The sequence below is a fragment of the Onychomys torridus genome, chromosome 10 (assembly GCF_903995425.1).
Source record: "Onychomys torridus chromosome 10, mOncTor1.1, whole genome shotgun sequence".
NCBI lineage: Eukaryota > Metazoa > Chordata > Mammalia > Rodentia > Cricetidae > Onychomys > Onychomys torridus.
Genome location: NC_050452.1, coordinates 82,830,042 through 82,851,728, shown reverse-complemented (window position 1 = coordinate 82,851,728; position 21,687 = coordinate 82,830,042). Strand labels below are relative to the sequence as shown.

General features: G+C 40.9%; 1 protein-coding gene across 1 annotated transcript in view; it reads left to right on the top strand.

Annotated features, from left to right (window-relative positions):
- Positions 1-12,734, top strand: part of Mrpl1 (mitochondrial ribosomal protein L1) — a 58,508-nt gene extending 45,774 nt beyond the window's left edge. Inside the window, exons 8-9 of the mRNA XM_036201077.1 lie at positions 11,214-11,295; positions 12,553-12,734. Coding sequence (XP_036056970.1) covers positions 11,214-11,295; positions 12,553-12,659 — 189 coding nt within the window. The 3' untranslated portion in view covers positions 12,660-12,734. The remainder of the gene's footprint in view (positions 1-11,213; positions 11,296-12,552) is intronic.
- Positions 12,735-21,687: the final 8,953 nt, after the last annotated feature.

The following is a 21,687-nucleotide window of genomic DNA, read 5'->3' as shown; positions in this document are numbered from 1 at the left end:
ATGTACACATGCTCCTGCATATACATACACATGCATATGAAATCAAGTCTATAATAGAAAACAGTATTATTAAGGAATTGCCTGAGCTGGCCATGCTGGTGCATGCCTGCAGTCCGAACACTTGAGGGGTTAATAGACGAGAATCACAAGCTTCTGCACAGCCAGGGCTACAGAATGAGACTTGGCCTCAAAAAACAAAAAGAAAGTACCTATTCCAAAATATGAATGCCATTGTATTTATATGCTAAAAGTTACATTTAATTAACTTATTGATGTATGATTCGAACACAAAATTCAGAGTATTTTGAGAATAAATTACAAAAACTACTAGAAATGGTTTAAATTATGAAGAATATGCTTTAATGCATTTATTTATATAATAGTTTAGTTCTGACATTAAATTATAACACTGAAGCAAAACAACTTCATTAACCCTTTACAGTCACATAAATACCTAATTTTGAAGCATTATAAACAATAATGTTATGGGCAATCAAACCTAAGCTTGCTTTCTGTGAAAGAAGAAAGGGGGCCCACAACTGAAATCTGTTTACACAGAGCGTGTCCAACCCTGGTTTAACTAGTATGTCTTGTCTGGATTTCAGATATATTTGGAGCTTTGAACTGTGTAGTATAGAGGTAGTACCTTTGATGTGCTATTTTTTGTGTTCTTTTTAAAGTTGAAGACATGTTTGAAGTTGTAGACATGGTCCATTCATGGGTATCACTCTACTTGTTTATACAATAGTAGGCTGTCTTGAGGCAAAAATGTTCTCAGCCTGGCATTTGATAAAAGCTGAAGTGTAATATAACAAAAATAAACTAGTGTGAGGGAGGGCATGAACGTAGTTAGATATTGTGTTGAATGAGAGTTCTCAGGACAGTGATGGCGTAGAACAGCGAAAGTGAGTTGCAGGGCAGTTAGACAAGGTTTACTTTACACCGCCTGCGTCCATGGATTAACATAGTGGATGACAAAGACTAGTATTTGTTAGATACTGGCAGATGTCTCAGTGAAGGAGAGGCTTGTGGCTCATGGCCACATCCTCTTCTTTCCCTCATTCTGTCCAGCCAATTAACTTTTGCTTGTATGGTTTTTTTTGTGTAGTACAGTGTGTCATAAATGAGGGGATTATAAATAGAAGATGATGTTCTGGAGAATGTAAAATACAGGAGGTGGAGCGTGTCAATAGGAGGTGGAATGTGTCAGTAGTAGATCAGAGATCTCCAAGGGTGTGGTGCTAAGACAGAGGAGACACTATATTCACCCAAGATCCCAGCACCTACTTTAGGTACTCAAAACTGCCAGTAACTCCAACTCCCAAGATCTGATGCCTCTGGTCTCCAGGGGCACCCATACTCACATGCACATAGCCACACAAACACACAATTTACACATAATTTATAAAATAAAATAAATTTAAAAATTTTAACAAATTCAAAACTAATACTCATATATGACCTTTAAAACCGAAAGCCTGAATAGTGAAATGTGATCCAGCCCTTTACTGAAAATGTTTGTCAACTCTACAGTACTAGATGCATACACAGAAGTCTAGGATGGTGCAATTGTAGTATACATTCTGCCTTTCCCACTGAATGCAGCTATGAGAAAAGCCGGACAATGTGTGGTGTGCCTGGCTGAGGGCTATGAAGAGGACACAGTAGCAGTTTGGAGGAGCCCTGAAGGAGAAGTACCAAGCTGACAGTGTGTCTTACATGTCTCCTTCCCTTGGATCAGGCCAGGTCTCAGCAGAGCCTGACTTAAGGCAGGGGACATGAGTGCACCCACAGGCTGTACATGAACTCCTGAAGACAAACATGGAGATGGCAGATGACAGTCAGAGAACTTGAAGATAGGTCATAGAAATTAGTCAGTTTGGAAAGCAGGCACCGCCCCTCACAAGAACAATAAATAAGTAAAAGGAGAGCTTATGGGACAGTGACAAAAGATGGCAGCTTCCTATCATTGGAGCCCCAGAAGGGAAGGAAGAAGCATCCTGCAGAAAATTAACTCAGCACCTGCTTGTGGAGAGGTTAGAACTTCGAGTCTAGGCTCATAGCAGAGGACCCCCACTCTGGAAAACAGCGTAGTGCAGTTGGTTTACAGAGCTAATCATGCACCAGTACTACAGCCCAGCTCTTCTGCCTGGGGTTAACCCCACAGAAATAAAACATTTGACAAGAGACTCTAACTCAAACTCACATGCTGACCAAGTGTCCCTTGCCGGAAATACTTAACAACCAGCATTATTTCTGTGGCTTCATTACTTGTTTTGTTTTAGCAAGTTTGGGATATTTGGAGACTTTACTAGGTGAGTTTCCATAACCTGAAAATCTAGAACATTCCAAACTGCAAAATTTAAAGCATCATTTTGGTGCTCTATTTCAGATTTTTTAGCTGGGTGTGATGGTGTATGACCTGTAATCCCAGCACTCGGAAGGCAGGGTACAATAAAAGAATCTCTGAGAGCTTAAGACCAGCCTAGGCCACAGGATGAGTCCATGCCAGCTCATGAGTGTCCATCTTTCTCAAATGGAAAAAGATTTGGGAGCATTTCAGAATTTTTATTTTATTTTACTGTTTTTGAGGCAGGGTCTTTTGTGTGTAGCCCAAAGTGGCCTCAAAGCACCTTTTCATCTGAGATTGGCTTTGGACTCCTGCTTCTCCTGACTCCATCTCTGGAGTACTGGGACTCCAGGAATGTATCACCATGCCTGGTTTAGGTGGTGCTTCTGATTGCATTCATGGCCTGAGCTCCATGTTTTAGATTTTGTGACTAGGGATGCTCAGCCTATAAATGTAAACTCATGTCCTGTTTGGATGGACTAAAACCATCTCTGGTACTTTGATACAATGGGACCCTATTCAACAATACAAAGTTATAAACTGTTGCTAGGAATAAATGTTCAGATGAATCTCAGAAGGTTACTTACAGTCATCAAAAATGAAGGCAACAGAGGAAGAAAGACAAAGTGGATTTTATAAAGATTCCAGCTTGACACTGTCGGCTCAGTGCGACCTCCATGTGTGCAGTGTCATATATACAGAGAGAGAATTTTGCCACTAAATAATAAAAACATAAGTGACTCAGTTTTAAAGTGAACCAACCTTCAAATACATCTCTCTGGCCAGCCACACTAGTGGAAGCCCATGAACTGTGGACTGTGGCTGCGGAGCCCCCATGGGACTGGACTAGGCCTTTTGGATACGGAAGACCGTTGTTTGGCTTGAACTGTTTGGGGAGCACCCAGGCAGGGGGATCGGGATCTGTCCCTGGTCTATGGGCAGGCTTCTGGAACCCGGTGCCTGTGGTGTGACACCTTGCACAGCCTTGGTGCAGTGGGAAGGGGCTTGGACCAGCCTAGGCTCAGTGTGCTGACTCCTCATGGGAGACCTCGATTTGGGGGATGTGGGGATATGGGGTGGCTTGGGAAAGAGCGCTGGGAGGTGGGAGGAGTGGGGAATCTGTGGATAGCATACGGAGTGAGTAGAAAATTTCTTAATAGAGAAAAGTGAAAAAAAATTAAAAAAAAAAAATAATAATAAAGTCCCCCCTCCAAAAAAAAAAAAAAATCTCTCTCCAAAGGAGACACTTAAATGGCCCAAAACAATGAAGACATACAAAGCAGCAAGCCATCAGGAAAGTACAGGCTAAAATCACAGGGAGACACCAGTTCACACCATTTAGGATGGCTATTTTCTCTCTCTCTCTGTGTGTGTGTGTGTGTGTGTGTGTGTGTGTGTGTGTGTGTGTGTGTGTGTAAAATAAGTATTGGTGAAAATGGAGAGACTGGAGCTCTTACACACTGCTAGTGGGCATATGAAATGCTTCAGTTTCCATCAATGATATACCAGTTCCTTGAAAGGCTAAGCAGAGTTACCGTATGCTGCAGCTGTCTCTAGATATGTGGTAAGAACAACAGAAAGACAGACTCAAACTATAAGTGTACCTATGCTGATACAGTAGCCTAAAGGTGCAAAGGACTCCAGGGTCCATCAGCGGAGAGCAGAGAACAGAGCATCCGAGTATCTGAACAAAGGAGGGTCTGGCATATGCTCGTATCTGAATCTTGAAGACACACTAGGTGAGATAAGGTAGCCAAAAGACAAACATTGTCTCATGCCACCTTTGTGAACTGCCAGAAGAGAACGATTCAGAGGCGGCAGCATGGGTTTGCAGGGCTGGGAGGAGACGTGGGGAGTTCCTGTGTGCTGACTTACAAACTGTTTTATTTTGTCCCTGTGTGCTGACTTACAAACTGTTTTTTTTTTGTCCCTGTGTGATGACTTACAAACTGTTTTATTTTGTCCCTGTGCGATGACTTACAAACTGTTTCGTTTTGTCCCTGTGTGATGACTTACAAACTGTTTTATTGGTTCGGCAGTTTTGAAAATGCAGACCTGTATTGACAGTGTAGTGGCTGTCAGGAGTTAGGGGTGTATGGTAGGTATTCTTAAGGATTACAAGAAGGGTTTTCTCCACTTTGACCTCTATATTCTGTATTAGTATGGTTGTTACTAAAATTCACAAAGCTGTACTCTCCAGAAGGCCAGCTCTGCTCCCTCTCACTTCAAAAATATACATAATTTTGAAAGTATGAAAATGTAGCAGCATAGCTTGTTACAAGTTTTGATGTTTGGTAGGTAGGCATTTGAGTTTGTCCATTAGTACCAACATTAAGGATAATTTTTACTTTACTTTGTTTCTTTATGAATAAGTAAAGTATACCTTATAATTTATGCAGAATCTTAAAGGGGCTGATTTTATTACCTTTTATTTTTTATTATTATTTTGTTTGTTTGTTTGTTTGTTTGAGACAGAGTTTCTCTCTGTAGTTTTGGTGCCTGTCCTGGATCTCACTCTGTAGATCAGGCTGGCCTTGAACTCACAGAGATCCTCCTGGCTCTGCCTCCTGAGTGCTGGGATTAAAGGTGTGGCCACTGCTGCCCGGCTCATTTTCTACTTTTTGAGGAGCTGGGATTGAATCTGGGCCTCACACTTGCTAGGCAAGTGCTCTACCATTGAGCTGCACCCTCAGACCTGATCTTGGAATTTAAAAAAATATTTATATATTTTTATTTTATGTGTATGAATGTTGTTCCTCCATGTGTGTAGCACAGTGCATCCATACATGATATGTATGGAGGCCAGAAGAGGATGGAAGCCACCATGTGGGTGCTCTGAAAGATAGGTGCTTTTAACTGCTGAGCCACCTCTGCAGTCTGGGGTTTGTAATCTTAAATGCTGAACAAAAGCAGGTTGTTTATTGGAGGAATATATGTACCTAAAAAGGTGTTTGGAAAATCCTGACTGGCCTCGCTAAGACTGTATAGAGAAATCTCAAAATCCCTGCCTTCGCTGATGACACCTGAGCACTTTGCACTGCCGCCATGCTCCATGCATGTGCGAGTTTAGTTTCTGTATTCTTGTTACATACTGAGTTTGGCATCCTTAACACAGTGTCTTAAGCCCTCTCCTGTGTCATAAAAATTCTTGCAAAGAATTTTAATAGCCGTTTTATAGTCTCTTGTGTAGATGTATCATAATTTATTCAACCTTATTCCTTTTGTTGGGCATTTAGATTGCTGCTAATGTCTCATTGCTATGAAATTGCTTCTAAGAACATAAATTTACATTTCTCATACACCCAGAATATATTCTGTGTCTGTATAAATTCATAGTTGTTTATTTAAAAAAAGGCCACATTTATTGAAGTTAAAACATGAACTATTTTTTTCCCAGTCACTGCTTCCAGCTGTGCTTAGTACAACTTCCCCTCTGTTGGATACAAGCATGTTAGGCAGATACCATGGGTCCAATGGCTGTTCGTGGTTGAAAGGGCAGTTAACCCAGTTTCTGATCCCAGTTTCATAGCCAGAAAGACTTTTTTTTGTCCAAGTTACAGTTTGTGACGTTAGTGGTCCGAAGTAGAGAGGGTTACTTGGTTCTCAGCCTTCTCTTGCTCTAGACCCAGGAGTGCATGGGCCGAAGCTATCTTTGCTTCCAGCACCATTTGGGGGCCTAATTCTTCTGTATTCTGGGTATAGACAGTTCTGGCAGAGAATGTAAAGGGGGGAAGCTGGGTGCTTGTGCTTACCTGGGAGTGTTTACAATCACTGGATTGTTGGTGCCTGCTGGCCATCTCTTAATGGTTGGAACTCCACATAGCACAGGGTCTGCCAGCAGCTTCTTCTTACAGGGGTCCCTGGTCTCCACATGTGAGGTGTCTGGAGCCTACCATCTCTGTGTGGTGTATTGTGTTCCCCAAAATATTGTGCACCCTAATAAACTTATCTGGGGTCAGAGACAGAACAGCCACAATATTAAACATAGAGGATAGGCAGTGGTAGCACACACCTTTAATCCTAGCATTCCAGAGGCAGAAATCCATCTGTTCAAGGATACAGCCAAATGTGGTGACTCATGCCTTTAATCCCAGGGAGTGATGGTAGAAGGCAGAAAGATATATAAGGCGTGATGGCCAGAAACTAGAAGCATTTGACTGGTTAAGCTTTTAGGCTTTGGAGCAGTGGTTCAGCTGAGAACCATTGGGATGAGAACTGAGAGGCTTCCAGTCTGAGGAAACAGGATCATCGGAGGAACTGATGAGGTGAGGTAGCTGTGGCTTGTTCTGCTTATCTGATCTTCCAGTGTTCACCCCAATACCCGGCTTAGGTTTGATTTTATTCACAAGTACCTTTAAGATTCCTGCTGCACTCCCGGCTTCTGTCTATTTTGAATCGATAGAGAAGACAGTAGGTGGCCTTAACTATTGGTATCTTTCTTTTATGTAGGATATAAGACTTCATTTTCTATTTTTGTTTCCAGATTTGGGCCCTGTCATCAACCATAAAGAACTTGTTTCAAATGCATGCATAAAATTTACAACAGCTGTTGAAATTGTTCCTAGGAATTTTCCCTCCTGTTATTTTTAAATTGCAATGCAATTCTTAGCCAAACAAAACATTTTGCCTCATCTGCATAGTAGACACATAATAATCATAAGCTAAAAGTCTATTGGATAAAAAGTGTTGTGTTCTTTTAAGTAAAATGGCATGAACAAAACCCTTTCTTGCTTTGGAAGGAAGTAATGGTTACTTTTGCTCAGTCACTTCTTAAATGTCTCTCAGCTGGTGCCACGGTCCAGCAAGCCTGACTCTGGGTGAAACCCAGCTCCCCACCTGTCCTTGTAAAGAAAATTTTGTTGGAACACAGCTGCACCAGTTATGTATTGTTTAACTTCTGTTTTGCCCCAGCAGCCTTAAGCAGTTGTAGCAGAGTCCATACAGCTTACAGGGAAAGTGCCAAGTCCTGTTTTTATGTACTTCCACCAGAATTCTTTCTAAAGCAGATAAGATATGTGATTCATCTGCTTCGAAACATTAAGTCACATCTTACTGTTGGTAAGATCAACCCTGAAGTCTGCAAATCTATTTGCAGCTAATCCCAAACCGCTCTATTAATATCAAATTCTCTATTTCCTATATATAGTATAGGTATAACCTGAAGACCAGTTTTAAAAGTTTGGCCCCTGGATTTACTTTGTTGAGCCTACGTAGTAATTTGGTTCAGTTTTGTTGAAGTTGGCATTCTCGAGGTAGAAAATACACATGGAAACCCAGGTCACTCCTTGGTGACAAAGGAGGACTTGGAATGGTACTGTCCCTAAGTGTTAGTGAACTCCTTTTGAGTGATAGTCCTCCCCATTTGCACACCTGTGCTCAGGGGCATGCCATCAGCATTACACCCTTTCCTCTCCAGTCGTCTGGTCTCCAGACCTGTCACCTGTTCTTCAGAACTCTTCATCCTTTAAGACTCAGCTCTGCTGGGAAGAGCCGTCAGTCACATCTTCCCCTCTGGTGCTTGTGGTGCTGTTCATCTGTTAGAGAGGCACGTAGTGACTATACTGTCTCCCAGTCATCTTCTTGGTCTTTCTTCCCAGCATGCTGCTTGACAAGGAGTGGAGGTTATGGACATTTTCTAAATTGTGTGGAGATAATAGCAAAACAACTGGAAAACAGTAAAGGATTGATGAGACAAATATTAATAATTTCCCTCTTAAATGCATGTTCTTTTCCTTTGGGTGCCTCCCATAGTTCCCTCTTCCCTCCTCTTGGCTGACACCAAACTCATCTGCTTCTCAAACCACTGGCCCAGTGTAACTGTCAGGATCACAAGTGATGGAATGAAGGGGGTTTCCTCCATACTCACCTGCATTCCATAAGGCTTAGATGTGTGACTTTGGGGCCACTTCTCACATGTGTGCATTTTTGGTGTTTGGTTTTACTTTGTTTTTGGAACATGATCACACTATGTAGCCCAGGATGACGTAGAATTTGCTATATGGAGCAGGCTGGCCTCAAGTTACTGATCCTGTTGCCTCAGCCTCCCCAGGGCTGGCACTATGTAGTGTGCCTCCACACCTGACTTACGCTTGCTCTTGGATAGATGATATGTTTTTTGGGTCTCAGTTTTTATTTTTAGTTTTTTTGAGCTGAGAATCGAACCCAGGGTCTTGTGCTTGCTAGGCAAGCGCTCTACCACTGAGCTAAATCCCCAACCCCTCAGTTTTTAATTGTAAATGAGTAATATAATAACATCTGCTTCAGAGTTCTTAGGAGAAATGAATGAGTCTGTCTATGGAGAAGCTTAAGAGCTTAACCCAAAATAAGTTCCCTTTAAATGGAGTTATGTAATCGATTATTGTTCTTAGAGCTTTCTTAATGTTCTGTAGAGACATGCAGTTATCCTTCCTTTCCCCAGTCTATACTGCTGTGGCTCATGGGAAGTAAAGCTCTGTTAAGCCACACTTGATTTCATTTTAGAATCTTGCATTTGGAGGAAGTGTGGGGGTCAGATGGTTGAAAAGTGCTTATCCAAGGCATCAGTCCTCTGCAGTTCCCAGTTACAGGTGATCAGTCATCTGGAGATTATAGAACGTTATCAGAACTCTATCAGAACATTACAGTCACAGAAGCTGACCACTTAAAAAAATATTTATTTCTACTCCATTTATGTGGTATTTGGTTGTTGTTTCTGTTTTTTGCCTCCGTGTATGTCTGTGTATAACATGCATGCAGTGCTTATGGAGGCCAGAAGAGGGCGTCATATCCTCTGGAACTGGATGGATGTATGCCACCATATGTGTGCTGGAAATTGAAGCTGGGTCCTCTGGAAGAGCAGCTGGTGCTTTAACTGCTGAGCTACTTTTAAGTCAAAATGTAATCACACTTAATAATTCCTTTTATTTAAGGTGCAATAATATCTGTAAACTTTATTACATTAATTTATGCAGTGTGTGTGTGTGTGTGTGTGTGTGTGTGTGTGTGTGTGTGTGTAGGCACAAACACACCATAGCACACTATCTGTAGGAGTCCGTTCTCTTATTCCACCATGTGGGTCTTGAATTTGAACTTAGGTCATCAGATTGGCAAATAAGTGTCTACCTGCTGAGCCATCTCACTAACCCAGATTTATAATATATATGGAGAGAGAGGAGGCGTGGAGAAGTGAATATAACATTGTATGAAATAATCAGACAATAAGTAACTGGTTTTAATACTTTCAATGGGATGTTAAAGTACTTCAAGGATTACTTACGTCATTCTAACTTTTCCTGTAGAATGTACAGTTTTCTTCCACCTCACTATAATATAATGGTTATGTCATGAAATGATAACTCTAGACAACAGAAACACTACTCAGCATCTGTTCATCAGAGAAGCATGAGGGTACATCAGAGAGCTTTTCAGATGGACATGTTACCATTTCAGTCTTTACAGGACTTAGGTCTCCTAATACGCTTATCCTATAGCTACTCATTTAATCTCTAATCATTAAAAAATAAGCTGACCTCTAAGGTTTCATAGAGATAAAATTATTTTAAACTCAATGGTGCACATAGATCATTTTATCAGGTATGATACTGTAGGCTCTTTATTGACTTAAAAGGGTTTTTTTTGTGAAAGTGTTATTCTGGAAAACTGCGTATGTTTTTGTTCTTATAAAGGTACATACTGTTTATTGGCAATGTGTGTCTTGTGACAGTGAAATATTTAGTTCTTTGTCAGTGGTAATTTTTAGCTCTGAGACTTTGCTTTATAGACTGGAATTAAAATAGATTGAGCTAGCAAAATGGGGTGTCAAAGTTTCTATTTTCTAGTGATTCACCTCAAAAACTATAAACAGACAAGCCCTCTCGGAGAGTGATTCCTGTACAGTAGTGTAAATGTCACATCTCTGAATAAACAGTCTGTCTCTAGTTGCTCACATCACACTTAGAACACAGAGACTGGCCACTTCAGAAGGAGTGTGCATTATTTAAAATTCATTTATTTGTGTTTTGCTTTTTAATTTTCATTCTCTGCAAAAAGTAGAGATATTTTTTGCTACTGTAATCCATAGTCCTCCAAAATAGACAAACTCAAGCCAGTATGAATGGCTCTTACAGTGGCCCAGGGGTCCTGTTTCTTCAGGAGTTTTTCTTCTCTCTCCACCTTTCTCAGAAATCCCTGAAGATCCTGAAAGCAGGGTGTGTGTGTGTGTGTGTGTGTGTGCGCGCGCGCGCGCTTTTTTTCTTGAGCAAATTTTCATGACCTTGAGCAAGGTTTTTCAGACATGTTCATGGGTATATTTTGCTGATATGAAATGTAACATAGACTTCTCAAGCATGGTGTGACATGTTTATGACTCCGGCACTGGGGAGACAGAGACAGGCAGTCCCTGGAGCTCAGTGGCCAGCCAGCCTAGTCAAACAATGAGCTTCAGGCCTGTCTCAAAAAGTAAGGTGAAGTGCAGTAGAGGAGGACACTCAGCACTGACCCTGACTTCTACCCACACATGTGCACAGATGCAGCCACCCCCCCCATCTCCGCATATCCACATAAATAAAAAATATCCTTGAGGATGGATGAATAGTAGGTATATTTGGGGTGTACTTTGGAGAACTTACTTGGAAATTGTCCAACCTCAAATGGGAAAACTTAAAAATAGCCCATTAGGATATATTCTGTAAAGTCACTCTTGACGTATAAAGAGTTACGGGGCTCTTTCTGTTTGTCTTTACAGTAGAGTGTCTCAGTAGGCCATTGCATTAGATAAATCCATAAAGACACCATCTAGAGTCATCCTGATGCAGTCCCCAAACTTGTGTCTCCTCACGTTCCCGTTGTTATATGCATGTTATATCTATCTATCTGTTTCTTTCAGTTGGATATGCCAAGTGACCAATTAACTGCCAATCTTCAAGCAGTTATAAATGAAGTCTGTAGGCACAGACCACTAAATCTGGGTGAGTAGCTGGGTGAGGGTAGACTTCCTTATACCCCAGTGAGTGGTACTTTACTATAACTATTAATATAGTATAAATATAAACTATTCAAAGAGTCAACATACAAGTACTATAGCCATAGTACTTCAGGGATTAAATAAATAAAATAAAATTTATTTTTCCAAAGGATTCTTAATTACTTTATTCATGAATCATAAGGTTTTAGAGAGGGACTTCTTTATCAGTAATAAAGAATATATACCCCCAGACCTTTGTAAATTTGCATATTATTTCTGCTGGTAAATGTATTAAGGTTTAAAGAAAACGAATTCCTTTAAAATGACAGTGGTGTTACATAGGAAAGAAAGTCATTTATAAAATAGTTTGAAACCAATTGGCCTTCTTAATCTTTGTTTTCTAACAGCAAGTAGGGATTTCTGTCGTGGCAGGAGAGTCCTCGTGAACGGGTGACTCTCACATCCTGGGGAAGGTCACTAACTCGGGCGCTGTAGCAGCAGAACACAAGCTACTCCTGGGGTCTTTGGCATTGGCTGTGTCCCTCCAAACACAGCCCACACTGTGGGTGCCTGAAGACAGCTCGGCATGCTCCAGTGACTGCGCCCGTGCAGTTCCCGTGCAGGGAGTTTACGCGTTTAGTTCTGTATCCAAGACAATTAAAACACATCTGCGCTACTTCGGCCACCTTGAGAATTAAGCACATTGGTGACTGAATATCCCATTTATTAATTCTTTCACCAAAATATGGCCAAAGACACCATGTGTATACAGATTCTTATATTCCATAGGGAACTTTGATCTTCTGAGCTAGCTAGAGAATAATGGACAGTACATTCTCTAAAAATTATTTTTCTCTTTTTGTCATTTTAGATGAAGCCTCTTAACTTGGTTCTTAGAAAAAGTCTTTTAATTTTGAGAATTTTATCAACTGTTTGGTACTCAAAGTTACCATCTGTGCTGGCTGTTTTAGATAAGTGTTTAGAGTGTTTCCATCAGATGTAAACATCACCCTGCTTCCTTTGCTGTTGATGTTGCAATAAGTAAATACTGGGTAAACATCTTCTGGAGGAAAAGGAGTGAATTACTAGTGAGTGTGTCCTTACAAGGACGACTCTAGTGCAGTGAGTTTGTCCAGCATAGCAGTGCAGAGCTTTCTAGGGGAGAGTTCGAGTCCCACAGGCTTTCCTAAGCATGTGTGCATGGGATCCATGGGGTCGCAGTTGGAAAGTCACAGCTGGTTCTTATCTTGCTTTGTTCTAGGTCCGTTTGTGGTACGTGCCTTCCTTCGTAGTTCAACCAGTGAGGGTTTGCTGCTCAAGACTGACCCACTGTTGCCCAAAGAAGTTGAAACCAAAGAAGCTACCTAAGAGTTGTGTTGTGAAATTATAGGGGGGTGGGGATTGAAAAACAACAGAGAAATCTATAAAACTGTGTTGTTTCTAGTTTGGTTCCTTGTGTTTTCTTGATCAGTACATTTAGAAGTAAATTTTAACACTTTTTTTTTTAACCATTTCAAACGTAAATGTCAGTTTTTAAAAATCCTTTCACATTTCCTTAGTTTAAGTTTTATTGTTGTTTATATTTTTCTGGTTTTGGGTCCTGTCACATTTTCTTCCTTAGCATCAGTGTTCTGTATTTTGGTAGAATCTGGGTCTAGAAGCAATTTCTAGTTTTATAACATTCCTTCGGGGACAGTAATAGCTGCATCCTCTTTCCCCACAGGCTGTATCACAAACTGTTAGCCTTTGTGTGCATGGTGGTGGCGGCAGTGTGGGTGTGGAGTCCAGAAATCCAAGCCTCAGTAGCTCTGCACATTGACTCTTAGACACTAAATGTGGAGTTCCCCAGTTTGTCTAGACTGGCTGACCAGTGAGCTCCAGGAATCCACCTGCCCCACCTTCCAAGTCCCCAGTATTTTAGCAGCCTGGGGAGCGCAAATAACCAGGAAAAACTACCACACCCTGTAAAGCTATTTTCCTCATCGGGAAATTAAAGTTTAGGACCATTTACCAAACACAGCAGCAACAGGACAAAACACTAACAGTGACTGTTTTACTGGGTGTGTTCTCCCCCCAGCTCCCCTCAGAGGCATAGCAGGGAAACGGGACGCCCAGTCTCCATGGACAAGGAGTTAAACTTGAGTGAGATCAACAAGCAGTCAACAAGAGCCCTGTGCTGAACTGGAGATCTTTCTGACTCAGGATCCGGGTGCCCAGACTCTAGGGCACCTTCCTTAGCCACTGTTTCAACCATCCAGCTAAATCACTGCCTTTTCATGTGCTAATGTAGACCAGACTCACTACTGCAGTTTCAAATTTTAAAGTATTGAATCAAAGTACTTAAGTGTCTTGATTCTCAGGCACTGGTCAGAGGTGGAGTTACAGATGGTTGTGAGCCACCCTGTGGGTGCTGGGAACTGAACCCAGGTCCTCTCAGCGAATGCTCTCTTAGCTGCCGAGCCTTCTCTCTAGCCCTGCGTATCTGCCGTTTGAAAAGAATCATTTCTTTTATTCAAATCTCTTCATTGCAGCATCCCCTCAACTGCTGGGCATTAAAATGGTTTCTAGGTCCCCAAACCACTGGTTTTTAAAAAGTAAGATTTGAAAGTTTCACAGTAAATACTGGTGAATTCCAGACTTTGGCTTACATACGGATTACTCAGAAGGCTTGCAAAGCCCGGTAACTGGTCTTCACCTGGCAGTAGGAGATTGACCTCAGAATTTAGCATTTCTCATCAGGTGGTGCAGCTCTGGGAATACTAGGGGATACCATGCTACCAACCCTAATTGTAATAAAAAGAAATTCTGATTTTCAGACCAACATCTGTTTGTTCTAAAATTATACAAGTGATCCTAACTAAAGTACCAGGTGGAAAGTTACTGTTGTATTAGCCAATTTATGATCTCAAAATTTGTAGTATAAATCAAGGTTTTAAATTAGTCTTTATTTGATTTTATGTGTTATGGGTGTTCCGTCTGCACACCATGTATGTGCCTGCCAGAAGAGGTTGTCAAAGCCCCCAGAACTGGAGTTATGAATAGTTGTGAACCATCACACTGAGTGCTCTTGATCCCACAGCCATCTCTCCAGCCCCAAGATTTTTAAAGATTTAGTTAACAAAAACACACATGCCCTGAACCTAGAGTTGGGAGACATTTCTAACTTTCTGGTCTATTCCTGTCTACTGATAATTAAAATTCTGTGGAACCCCGTGGACAAGCAAGTTGTCATATAAGACAAACAGACGCATGAGAGATAATCACTTGATCACAAACACCCTCTTACAATACACCTCTCAGCAAGTGGCATGTAGTCGAAGGTGATGTCATAAGACATTATTTAGCATACTAATGTAATACACGAGAGACAAATTTGGTAACTTGTTAACAAAACCAGACACTTTAAATTTTTCTATCAAGCAGTTGACCTCACTCTCCAGTAGGTGGCGACAATATCCTTTCATATTGCTTCTGGATGGTTGTAGATTGAATTGATTTCTCACCTGACCACAAATAAAATAGTAAAGATAATCCTGTGTAGACCAGTTGGAGCTTTGTTTAGAGTAAATGGTTTGTTTGTATTCTGTTTGGGTCATGTTACAGAGGTTTCTTTGGATGTCTACTGGATACTTAGAAGTTTTTCTTAGTGTCTAAGTGTGCGTCTGGATATGCATGGACAGGTGCACTGCACAGACAGGGTCCCACAGAGCCAGAAGACAGCAATGGATCCCTTGAAGTTGAAGTTACAGGTAGTTGTGAGCTGTCTGACATGGCGCTTGGAACCAAACTTGGGTTCTTTGAAAGAACAAGAAGCCTTCTTAACCACGGGCAGTCTGTCCAGCCTCTATTTTGTAACCTTGAGTTTGAAAGTCTGTTATTATAGAAAATTTCAGATGTGAAGGAAACAAAATAAGAAAACTGTGAACACCCACTTGCACATCAACCAGATTTGGCAACTCAGCATCCTGGTTTGCAGGTATTTTTACATGCTCACCTCCATATTTAATGGCAAATCCCATTTATCGTACAACTTAACCTAAGAAGTTTAAAAAGCAGCCAAACTATAAGTTTTTATTTTTCAAAATCCATTGTTTTTGTATTTCAATCTAACCACTGTGGATCATTCATATTTCTTTAATAAATATATTTTTTCACATAATAGTGGACAGAATAGTCTAGTACTTGGAGAACTCCGGGCATAGAAACATAATTGGCCACAAAAGGGGATATGTAAATGGCAATGTTTAAAAAAAAAAGAATTGTATTTCACTTAATTTTTCTTAGATATAAAGTTGTAATTTATTCCCATAAAGGATAGAAAGGGTTTGAATATTACCTATATCTAAACAATTCAAAGTTAGAGAAAATAATTCTTTTGGGGCCAACAAAATGCTCAGAGGCGCTTGGTGCACATAGCCTTGCATCCATTGTTCAATCCTCAGAACCCCCAAAGGTAGAAGAACTCCACCAACTTGACCTCTAACACAGCAGTGACACACACACACACACACACACACACACACAGAGAAGAGGGGGTCGACAAATGAACAATCTAATTTTACAAATAGAAACACTTGAAATGTCACATAGATAAAGAAACAAGGAAAAGTTTGAAGAAAGATGTTAGTGTCCTGTAAATCCCAAGGCAATTTAAATTTGTTATATTTCCTTTTTTCCTATTCCTTTGTTGAGGGCACAAAGGTCCTTGCACCCACAGATCACTGGGGAAACCAGGGATGTCAATCATGCAGGAGTGTTTCCTCAGAGGAGGAAATAACTTCTTTTCCTCCCAGAAGGCTTGGAGTGGATATTGTTAAGGACCTGTGACCTTTTGCTACCTGTAGAGGCAGACCTCATGCAAATCCCCCAGAATGTCTATCCCAGACTCTCTTCCTAGATCTTTATCTTTAGCTCCCAGTTAATAGAACTAATACTTAGGAGAGATATCACATGTACTTTATAGCATATTGACGTCTATGTTATCTCAGTCAGAAACCACATAAATTCTAGGCCCTTAAGCTACAGAACCCACTCTCATGGTCACTTGTACTTTGTAAAGGAGCTTCTATGTAGTCACACCATAAGCTTTATTTTGTACCTGGTATTGGAATGGCTGTTGTCTGGATACCTTTTTTTTCCAAATTTTATTATGTTTAAGTATGCCTACAGTAAACTGCCTGGCATCAGACTCTAGAAGTTTTGATTCAGGTTGATGAAGTCAATGTGAACCGAGTTTTCATTCTCTATCATCTTTGCAGTTCATTTTCCTGCCTATTGTGACACCTGTAGGGACCCCCTCACTCCATATGTGGACATCTGCCCTACCACTGCGGAGGCCCATGTTACTCAGGAGTCAAGAATCTGAGCTTGCTTTATCCAGCAGGGCTGCATAAGGTGATGACTTGACCAAAGGCATGGTTACCAGGTGTTTGGGAGGGTCTACACTTGGCTATGCAGTGTGCTTTGATCTAGCAAGGGGGGGGGGGTCTTTTGCCCCACCCCATGGCATTGTTATAAAAAGCTCTTTTGAAGAGGCAGGAAGGACTGTTGAATTTTGATCCAGGTCCTCCTGAAGCTATCCTATGTTTCTGTATTTCTCCTTTTTGCTATCTTTCTTTCTGAAAGTTTCTTATCCCTCTCTCCTCCTCATAGAAACACTTTTCAAAGGTGGGAGCTGGCCTCCCACAGATGATGCCAGAACTAGGGACTTGGGTGCAGAGGAGATAAGGAAGAGTAGGGAGCACCATGGAACATGGTTGGACATGTCCAGTTATGAATTATGAAAATGTTAGGTGGTGGTATTTTATTCTTCGGGAGCAAAAACTGAATATAGATAAAGCAGTGTGGCTAAAAGTTAAGCTGAAGCAAGTAATAAAAGTTAGGCTATAGCAAGTATCTCTCTCTGTCTATGTTTCTTTCTCTCAATTTCTATCTATTTAATTAGGTAAAAATATAGGGTTAGGTATATGGATATTGCGTAGGCTTGATAGGAAGGAATTTAGGGTAAGAGGAGAATTTCCCTAGTGCCGGATCTGGCACAGAAAACAGTATCTGGGAACAAGCAGCCACTGCAGATTTAGCATTCTGAGAAAGAAAAGTTGATATGGGGCAGGGAAATAGTAGGCAGATGTTTGTATATTCGCTTGTGAAAGTTTGAAAACTAGCGGAGTTAAGGTAGATCAGCAGCAAGTGCAGAGGTCTTGGAGTTTGTGGAGGAGCTGTGTCCTTGGTTTTCTGACCATGGGACTCGGGACACAGACTCCTGGGGGAGAATTGGAGTCAAAATGCAACAATATTATGAAGAACATGGGCTGGAAAAGATTCCAGTGGAAGCTTTTGGCCTATGGGCATTAATTTGGGACAGTTGAGATCTGAGCCCTGAGCAGCAGGGGGAATTTTCCGAGTCGGACATAGGCAAGACAAAACCCTCCACTCCACCGGACCTGTTGCTAGTTGGGGGCATTTTTATATAATCAATCAGGGTCAGTTCCCTCCTGGCCATGAAGCCGAGTTTAAGGAACAAAAGTTTTGGTATGAGACAAGGGAGGAACTGAAGGGCTTGAGAGACTTAGGAATTTCTCTTTCTCAAAAACTGGAGGCTCTTCAGGTCTCTCCTCAGAATCGTACTCATCTTCCTTCTGTAGAAGCAGAATTAGACTCACCTGGGGGGTCGTCTGTCAGAATAGCAAAGTCACCTGGCACAAAAGCCTCCTGAAACATGGCAAATCCTTTTTGCTAGTCCTGCATCTCCCCTTCAAGCTAGTATTAGGGAAGCAGTTAGCAGAGAGGAGGAAATGCAAGGATTTCAAATGTTCCCTGTAATTGAACAGCTGGACATGGAGGGTAATACTGTGTGAGTGCATGTAAACAGAGCTGGGGGTGTCAGAGCTGCAACTGGCCATGGCTGGGTGTCCTCCTGGGCCCAGAAGGGCTGCTTGAGAACCGTAGCTCATAGCAGTGGGGCAGCATTCTGCTGTGCAGCATGAGGCATGAGAGAGCCCTTGGTTTCGGGATGCCAGGGTCTCTAAGCAGGCAGGCCCAGAGATGGGAGGCCAGACAGCCTGGGACTGTAAGGAAAACAAAAAACAAAAAACACTGAATGGAGCCAGCAGCCAAAGTCATGCAGCTTCTGTTTGCTGACTGTGCAGAGAGCTTTTTTGAGAGGACTCTGCAGCATCTCAGCTATGGTCACGGAGTGATGCAACCTTCTCCCTGAGGCAGAGTTTGCTAGGGTAAGACTGCCATAAAATGCTGCTGTAACTGAAAGCAAAGTTTCAGAGGCTGTTTGAACTGAACTGTTGCATTCAGGGGACCTTCTAAAAATTTTGGTTATGAGCTTCTTTGTATTTGGAACTTTCAGACTGGTATTAGAACTGTCTTTTGGAACTTTTCAGACTTGAGAAATGGGATGGACAGGAGTGATTCAATTGCAATTTTTACTTTACTTACACATATAGACTCTTACTTTGTGTTTTGTGTATGCATATATGCTTTATTAACTGTGGTGACTCACAATTTATGTACCCTCTGTTTTGTTGGAAGAAAATGCAAATAGTTCTGTTAAGAGATCTCTCTTAGATGTTTGCTAAAGTTTGTAAAATGTAAATAGTTCTATAGAGCATTTGCTTTTGGATGTAAGTTTGTAAAAATTGTAAATATATATAGTAATGTTCATGCTAGAATTATGTTAACCTGTTGATATTGATGAACCATGTTTTGGTGAGGCTAAGTGAGTCTTTAAGTTTGATGCAGTTTCATCAGCAATTTATTGATTTATTTGATGCAGTTGCATCAAGAGTTTATTGATTTAAAAAGGGGCTTGGCACAACTAAGGCTGTTATAGACATCTTAGACCCATTCAAAATGGAAATTCTATCTTGGTCATCCTCTACTTCTTTACTGGGGGGTGTGGCAGCCATAGGGATTGCTGTGATTGTTCCAGCTACTTGCAAGCTCTTAGTGGAAAAGCTGATTCAGAGCTGCATGGAGTTAAGCTCTGTACTCCTACTTGCAATTTATATTATTAAGAAGGGGGAATTTTTGGAGGCCCACATTATTCAGAGTGAGAGAATCTGAGCTTGCTTTACCCAGCAGGGCTGCATAAGGTGATGACTTGACCAAAGGCATGGTTACCAGGTGTTTGGGAGGGTCTACACTTGGCTATGCAGTGTGCTTTGATCTAGCAAGGGGGGGGTGTCTTTTGCCCCACCCCATGGCATTGTTATAAAAAGCTCTTTTGAAGAGGCAGGAAGGACTGTTGAATTTTGATCCAGGTCCTCCTGAAGCTATCCTATGTTTCTGTATTTCTCCTTTTTGCTATCTTTCTTTCTGAAAGTTTCTTATCCCTCTCTCCTCCTCATAGGAACCCTATAAAAGGTGGGAGCTGGCCTCCCAAACACCACTACCACTACTAATTACAATACCAGTTACAATACTATTATATTATTGGGTATAGAGGACTAAAGGAGACATCTTGGCTCTGAAGTTTCCCACATGCCCAGTGCTTCAGTCACTTTAAATTGATAAACAAGAAGAATCCATGTGTTAAATGAAAATTACAGTATTTTGTATATTGCCAAAGAGTAATCTATGGTGGTATGAAAAATGGTAAATGATTCATATTTTATGTTAGTAATTAAGGGACCTGGAGTATAACACAATGGTAGAATGCTTGCCTGGCATGGTGGAAGTCCTATTTTGATCTCCATCACTACAAAATAAGTAAAGAAATAAGTACAACTCTAATGTCTTGCAGGAAAATATAACTAGAACATAAAGACAATTGAATGGCTATAATTATCACCTACAGTTGGCATTATAGTAGGTAATTATGCTCATTTTTAAAAGTTAACGTATTGTTATATAAATTATGGGAACTGTCAAACTTCCAGTGTGGTTGTATCATTTACATTCTTGCCACATATGTGACTCTTATACTTTCTTCACATCATTCAATGTGCCATTTTTTGAGCCCTTCTAGTGGGCATGTAGTAGTGATATGCTTTGAGAAAATGAGTTATTTACTGAAAAAGTTTTCAAGTGTATCAGTGGGAAAAGAGAATAAGCTTATTCTGTGAGGCTTTGGGAGCAGAGCTTGGCAGAACTCATTTGGAATCTAGGGATGCTGTATTGTGGTTGCTCTTTAGCTACGGTCAACAGACATTGACTGCCTTCACCAGAGAGAGGGTGTGTCATAAGGGTGTGATGCTTGAGTCACAGAAAGTAAAGTCAGATTGGTACTGGGAAAGTCCAAGAAACCAAACACTCTCACAAGATCTAAGATGCAGAAACTAGTGGAGTATCAGACAGCAGCTGGCAAGGTGGATCAGCTCTGTGTTGTGACCTTGTCTCTACTCAAGATTTAAGAGGAAAGTGTCCATTTGGTCTGATTTACTTTACATGCCTACCTGCTGGCTAGAAGAAAGCAGAATTGATAATCTCACCAGAAATGTACATCCGAAGAAATTCCCCCAAACAAATATTAGTGACTTCCTAAAAAATCAGCAAAAAATGCAAAACTTGAACCCACCTGTGCTTTCAATTAAATATCTCCTGTAAGTCAGTGAAATCAGTACCTATGTTCAACTCAAAATACTAGCCGTGTATCCTCATACATGTGACACTAATCCTTGGACAAACGTGGTTTTTCCAACATTGTTTTGCTGAATGTAGTTGTCATGTCTCTTTGATAGTATATATAGCCACTGTTCTAGAGTAAATTACAAGAAAGAGCATGAGCATATGGTGGTGGTGAAGAACACTTTGGAGCCCAACTCTGTGGCTGTTCATTGTTACTGTTACCCAGGAATGAAGTGTCTTATTGATATATAATATAAATTTGAAAATATGATCAAATAGTAAGTAGACAGCTTGATGAATTTTCCCAAAAAGGACACATGCCTACCATACAGATCCAGAAAGAGGCTAAGGTCAGCACCCCAGAAGTTCTCTTGTTCATTTTGTGCAGTCTATCCCCAAATTAATACTTTGTGATTTCTATTTTGCCTGGTTTTGAACCTTGCTGAAAATAGGACTGGGAAATTGACTGGGTTCATTCATTGAATATTTATGAAGTTTATCCATGTTGTATGCAGTTATGGTTTGTTTTATAAAGAGTCCCATGGGATTGTGTCACAAATACCCATGCTACTGTCTGTGGACATGCAGACTGGTGAACCAAGCCCCAACATTTATTAACATTATTCTCCAGCTCTTTTGGTGACTACATATGCATTACTGTTTTAATATATACCCAAGAGTAGATTTGTTGAATCATAAATTAGCCAGTCTTCCCAAACATAATGCTCAGCAATATTTCAAAGTCGTTGTTCCAAGAGATGCTCCCTATGTGGAGAGAGTGCTTGGTAACTTGCCACTAAAATGTTCTTTTTTATTT